At 35.7% G+C, this 6,933-nt stretch overlaps 1 protein-coding gene across 1 annotated transcript in view; it reads left to right on the forward strand.

The window, feature by feature from the left end:
- Positions 1-5,707: 5,707 nt before the first annotated feature.
- The window catches only part of LOC106510838 (protein argonaute-2), a 14,790-nt gene continuing 13,564 nt past the window's right edge, over positions 5,708-6,933 (forward strand). Inside the window, exon 1 of the mRNA XM_013999564.1 lies at positions 5,708-5,988. Within this exon, the coding sequence (XP_013855018.1) occupies positions 5,973-5,988 (16 nt within the window). The 5' untranslated portion in view covers positions 5,708-5,972. The remainder of the gene's footprint in view (positions 5,989-6,933) is intronic.

Below are 6,933 nucleotides of genomic sequence, written 5' to 3' on the forward strand. Positions count from 1 at the left end.
AAGTAACTGAGCACTCTGTTTAGTCAAAGTTAAACATGAAACATCAAAGTTCATTACAAGTGGCCCTTCGAGGGCCACCATAACGCTTATGTGGCCCTCAGTGAAAATGAGTTTGATACCCCTGCTTTAAAAGGTTGACTGGGCCATTAATGGACATTCTTAGATTTGTGGGCTATCATGAATCTGAAACCTAAATGACAGGACCTCCTATTTTTTCACTGAATATGAGAAGCATGGCAAATATATATTAAATATTCATGGTCAAAGAAAAAATAATCAGAAGTGTGCTACATTAAACCAGTTCTGGATTATTTAAGGCACCAGTTCGGAAATATTGTAATTTTTTGGCTCCCAACATCCCATCTCTGCAGAAAATCAATACACACTTTCCAGACTTGTGAAATGTTCAAAGGCATTTTTTCAATCCTAATAATTTGTAACAATAAAAAAATTCGAACTGAGACAACACTGGCTCAATAACTGACATGGTAAACTAAATTATATAAACTTAGCACAAAAAGTATAAGAAAAATTGTGTTTGATAGATTATTTGTTGTAACAACACTTCTTGTCATAAAAGTCTGTTAATTTCCCTTTTAAATGGTGCCACATTTGTAAAGAACATTCATTTGTGGGATGTGCAGCAGAGCTTGTGGCATGTGGGCTACACATGAAAAAAATGCCAAATCTTCTCTTGTTAAACAGCTTATTTTGCTGTTGTTGACACTTGTTTTGAGTTTTGGTACCCCCAAGTGCTGCAAATCAGGTGCCATGTATAAAATGTATTGCCAAAAAGCATTAGCTATGTTTAAATGGACATATGTAAATGGAATAAACTGATAATTTGAATTAAAGAAGAGCTTCATGCAATCGGAATATCTTGATCAGCTTGATTTTAATGAATATGTAATCTGAATGAGAGGGGTGGTTTATGCCGATTATTAATCTGAATGGCATGCTAACCCTTTCTCTGAGCTTGTTATTCTGATTTTGGAAAACTGACCTGACTGTACATGTACGCTTAAATGCCAATCTGACATACAGTATTTCTGCCTTGCTAGATGTTAATATGTCAGGGAAGCAAAACTGGTCAGTTAGCGATACAACATTTCTAGAAACTAAATTATCCTTGACTCGAAAGGAACAAAGAGTGGAGTAACGTCTCAATCATTATTAAAACCTGGCGCAGGTGCATTCTGGGTGATCAGAAGACAGAATATTTGTTGATGTTCATAAAGGAAGTGGAACTTCTCTGTTTTATTTAGGGAAACTTTACGACTGCACATGTCAGTACTTCTATTCTGACTAAAAGCCTGGTACACGTAAATGCTCACCATGATCAAATTAATACATTTTGCGCTCCTTTAAACAATACATTCTGAATATTTAATCCAAATATATTTCAATCTACATGTAAACATATCGTTACAACAAAGAAACAATTTACCAAACACATTTCCTAACTTCTTGTGCTGAATCAAGAACCTATACGGAGACTGCGAGGGGACATGGGGGGGATTCTTTTTCTTTTGCGTTCCCATGCAATACCTTTGTGTTCACTTGCAATATTGTTTTGCGTTCCCACGTAAAAGATTTTTTTGTATATGAACTGAATTAAATCATACTTTTATTTTGAAATATCCGGTTACCAAAACAGCATGTGTCGCCACAAGTTTGTGACATTGACATTGATGTTGCGTGGCTGCACTGTGTTAAAATATCAACATATGACACTCTTCCATGCGTGGCTGTGTGATATATTCATTCTGAAGCTGAATTAAAGCAGTAGGCTAACTCGCTAATGGTGAACATGTGAGTTTGCTAATAAACGGGCAGGCACAGCAGTGATAAACTACTTTTGCGAGGGAATGCAAAAGGTAATGCGAGGTAACGCAATACTATTGCGTGAGAACACAAAAGAAAAAAAATCTCCCATGTCCCCTCGTGAGCTCTGTAAGTACCTAATAAATTGTGAAGAAGAAAAAAAGAATTTGCATTCTAAATTCAAATAACCTCAAAATGGTGATTTATTTTAGATTTTAAATGTATTTTACAACCAAATGGGCTGTGGTAGCTCAGTGAACAGGACTGTGGTCTTGGGCCTGCAGGACTGAGCCCAGGTTGTATCTGGAAGGACAGCTTGTGTTACGTGTTAAACAATTGACACATCTTTTATGCGAATTTGCTCACTGTGGCGATTCCTGCAGAAAGGAGCAGCTGAAACCGAAACAAGATTTATTTTACAGCCAAACAAGAGCTGATAGGATCCTTCTGTCCAGTGATTTAGACAAAAAAAAGAAGAGGAAGAAAGACAAAATTCAGGCAAACTGAGAAGACTAGTGGAGAGGGAACACCTGGTTTTATTTTCACATCACTCACCCAGTGGGATTGGCCGTCTGTTGACAGCTGAAGTCACTGTGGTGGAAGGTGGAGTTTACTGTGGTGTCAGATGGAAGATGAGTTAAGGATTTCCTTTGTTTGAGTGTGTGTGTGTGTGTGTGTGTGTGTGTGTGTGTGTTTAATAAGGCAACACGCTTTTAATAAAAGACATCTCTCATCTTGTATATAAGAGTATAAAAGTCTGAAAATGTGTCAGTGGACAACATGGCAGGGACACCAAAGATAAGTAAAGGTTTCAGCTCATAACACCAATATTTGTAGCTATTTAGGCCCACTGATGAGTTTCCGTCCACGCAGCCTCCTAGATAAACACACTAGAAACACTTATGTTTCAACGTCATCAACCTGACTTCCTTCACCATCAGGAAACAATCAGAAGCGTCAGTGAAGCTCTGAAGTGTTTACTGTTGGAACAGAGACAGAGGTTTGTGTGTGTGCTGTTTTGCTTGTGCGCTTGTGTTGAAATGTGTGCCTACGTGCTGCTTCACGTGTACACAACGTGTGTATCAGGAGGATAATCTGGGAGACATTATCACCACTCCGCCATGCCCACAACCAGGAGGCATTTACCCATGTAAGACAATCACTTCAGGGTTCACGGGGTCACTGCATCAGCCGTGCAGCGGCAAACAGAAAGAGAGCATGACGAGGGGTTAAACCGGGAGCCTGAAAGGCTTCACTTACACACAAATGTGATGGAAATAGAAAATAGCTGACTGGATTACACGGTTCAGGTGAAAATGTGTTTGCACTGCGGGTGTCAAACTATTTGGGCTTCCTAAGTACAAGCATTTTATTTTCCATTTACCTCACTTTGCCTTGGCAGGAATCAGCCTAAACAAATAAGAAAATACCACCATCTCTCAGTGAATAAAAATGTTTAGGATGATTTAATTAAGAATGAATAAATTAGCATTTTTTTATTAACCCATGTTTATTTTAAACTACCAAATGATAAAAATAAGAACACTTAGACATTGTGTTGGAAATTTTACATTTTACTTTTACATTACAAAAGTTTTCCATATAACCTCACACTCTTATATCGAGCCAAAAAGTATCTTTGATCTTGTTTTCAGTCTGATGTACACAACAGTTTGATCTTGTAAGCCTGATTTTCTTTTTTCAAACTAAGTGAAATAATCTGCCAGTGCAGTAAAACTATTGCACTTGGTAAGATTTGGTAATTCTAGGCTAACAAGATTAGTAATCTAACACATTCTGCTCTTGTTTAATATTATCAATCTCCAAACAAGATCAAAAATGTTTTTTGGCTGTATATAAGATTGTAAGACTTGGATGGACAATTTTTGCTATTTCTTGTAGTTGGGAAATATTTAGCTGTTCTTTCTGATCAGCTGCTCAACACACAGGAGCCCTTTTGTGACAAAATCTTTATTATAAAATGCACCAATAGTTTTCTCTGGTCAACTTTTCTGTTCTGCACGTAGACAACGTTGGCACCTGCATTCTTTTACTTTGTAACCACACTGTTGTAATACAAGTGTAACGAGTTTGACATTTGTTTTTTAAAAGGGAACATCTTCCCTTGACAAGACAAGATATCTTGGATGGCGACGTGTTGCTCTGAAACCTTCATGTTTTTTTTTTATCTTCACAATCACTGGATCTTTCAGTTTCTGATAAGCATCTGTTTGTTGTGCTCCACTTTCTCAGTACTCTGTAAACCACGTGTTAAACTCGAGGCTTGTGGGCCAAATGTGGCTCGCAGGTTAATTCTGTCCAGCCGGCCAAAGGGCCCACCTACAAAAAAACATTTATTTATTTATTTATTTATTTATTTATTTATTTATTTATTTATTTATTTATTTATTTATTTATTTATTTATTTATTTATTTATTTATTTATTTATTTATTTATTTAAATATGAAATGAGTTTTGATGTTAATGGTAAACCTTAAATGTATTCAGTGCAATAAAAAAATTAAAGGTGAAAGAATAATATTTGCCCGGCCCCTGAGCTGTTGGCTTTGAGTAACTGTGAACACCTGAGCAATTTAGTTGGATATTCCTGTATTAATGTCTCAAAAAGCCAGCATTGATCATAAACTACATCTCCCATAATGCGTGTTGAGTATGCATGGGGATTCTCTGATGGAAAGTGGGAGAGTTCAGAATTCAAGGCTTACCAAAACTCAACAGTGGTTAAATCTCTCATAGTTTTACTTTTAATCATATTTCTGTATTATTTATTTCACATTTATTCAGTTTCTGTGTTTTTAAGAGAACCTATTAAACACTGTTTCTATGCAAGAAACACCACGTAGAGCTCAGTTATTATTTGTTAGCAGTACTCAGCTTTAGCAGTAAAATGAGGACTGTGATGTCTCATGCTTAATAGAAGTTAAACATGAAACCTTTTTTAATTACAACTGGCCCTTTGAGGGCCACCATAGCACTCGTGTGGCCCTCTGTGAAAATAAATTTGACACCCTTGCTGTAAACAATGTGAATAAGGAACACAAAATGTAGTCTGGACAGTTAATTGGGTCAGTTTGGTACATTACTTCAAAATTTGTCTTAATAGCTTATTTAGCTCAAACATGTGCTATATATATACTGTACATACTGTATTTGAGCTAAAGTTTATTTTAACACCAGATTGCAATTTGCATTGAGCTGCGTTTCAGTATCTTTATAACAGTACAAATATAATAAAGGTGATTTTTGCATTTTCACATTTTATATGAAAATGCAAATATTTATACATTTGGTAAAGTTATTTATAATCGCAGTCTTCAAATAATAACGTCTGATAAGAAAAAAAAAATCCATGAAATAATTTCAGGGTTTTTTCTACTGTTTAAAGTTAATCGTGAATCCAACAGTTACCTGTTTTATTTCATATTTAATAGGAAAATGAATTGTTAAAGAAAACCACCACTAGGATCATTTTTCGCTTTGAATTCGACGTGAGAGCGCGCAGCGTGCGTCTGACGTCACTGAACATTTCCTCCAACAAGAGAACTACCACCGTCAGGAAATGAATAGTCTGCCACACAAATCAAAAGAAGCGCTTTGAGTGATAGCACGCTGAATTTATAGTAATGTGTGATGAAGCTAATAAAATATTTTTATCGGATGTTTATTTTATGAGGTACAAACAATTTACAGTAATACACAAATGCAAATTGTTAGTTGCACGTCTTAAACTTGTATTGTTTCATTTGTTACAATTTTTTTTTGTTTAATTGGTAACAGGTGCATTTAACACATCGATTACGCTGAATGACATTTGGGCAATAAATAGTAATGGTTTGGGTGACCGCGTGAACTAAGTAACCCAAAGCGGAAGTGAGTAGGAGGGATTCCTCTTGCCTCGAACGGATTTCTTTTTTGTGCCCTGCTCTCGTTTTGTGTGTTGGGGGGATGGGGTCGTGCCGAGGATGCGAGACTCCAAATATTTACCACTTGGCTAACTAAATACCTTTCTTTTCGAACTGTGTTTGTTAGTTACAAAAGTCCCTTGAGGCTTCGTATGAGGTTAAGCGGAGGCTGGCGTTGTTAAAGTGGATAATTTGTCGTCCACTATACGCTTAAAGTCGACAAAATGTATTCTCCTGGAGGTAAGAGCTATCATTAGCATCGGCTAAGTGATGCATTTCTTTTCAATGTATTGTCTCAATTTGTTGCGGATGTATGCTCGGTTCTTGTGTTAGTTAACTGAATATTATAAAACAACCCATTTAACAAAGTTTATGTCCTTWAAGACGGAGGCGTTAGTACTAGAAGCAAGCTTAGCTGTTAGCATTGTTAGCTTTAGCGGCACCTCGTTTTTTCAAACTTCGAAAAGTCCCCTCTCTACAATAACGAGGAGGAATACGTTCCCTAACAAATAATTAAAATTTGAATAGAGGAGTCATTGTTTTTTTGTGTGTTTTACACCTTACACATAGAAAAAGCCGCATTTACCGGCTGGCCATGCTATTTAATCTCATCAATCCTTAGGTTAAGATCCAATTGTACAACTTGATTGTTTAAATATGTTATTATTTTAATTGCTTTTAAAACAGTATAGTTTGCCAAATGCCAACATCTACATTATGTCATAATTTGTTTCTTTTTAATGAGTCAAACCCATCATTTTTTAATTGTAGATGAATTGTAAACAAAATCATAATGCTTTTAAGGTCCTAAATACAATTTATGGTTGTATCAAGGTTGAGTTTTTTTTTTTCCTATTTAAACCATTTTACTTTTTTATTAAAATGTTCGGTTTTTGTTTTGTTATGGGTGTCAAACTTGGAAACACAGCTCATGTACAATAAAACACTGTAGAGCAGTGGTTCCCAAACTTTTTATCTTCTGACCCACAAAATATGCATTGCAAAAACTTGTGACCCCAAATATTACTGGTCTTGAGTACACAAACTTCATTAATAACCCTAAAAACACAGGCTTTTTGACAATCTAAACAGCTTGTACACAAATATAAATACTTGTTTATACTTATTTTGTGTTTTTGTAATAATTATAGGGAAAATATTCCATCAGCAATTATTTTATTACCC

This window comes from Austrofundulus limnaeus, unplaced genomic scaffold (genome assembly GCF_001266775.1).
Source record: "Austrofundulus limnaeus strain Quisiro unplaced genomic scaffold, Austrofundulus_limnaeus-1.0 Scaffold2347, whole genome shotgun sequence".
In the NCBI taxonomy this organism is placed as follows: domain Eukaryota; kingdom Metazoa; phylum Chordata; class Actinopteri; order Cyprinodontiformes; family Rivulidae; genus Austrofundulus; species Austrofundulus limnaeus.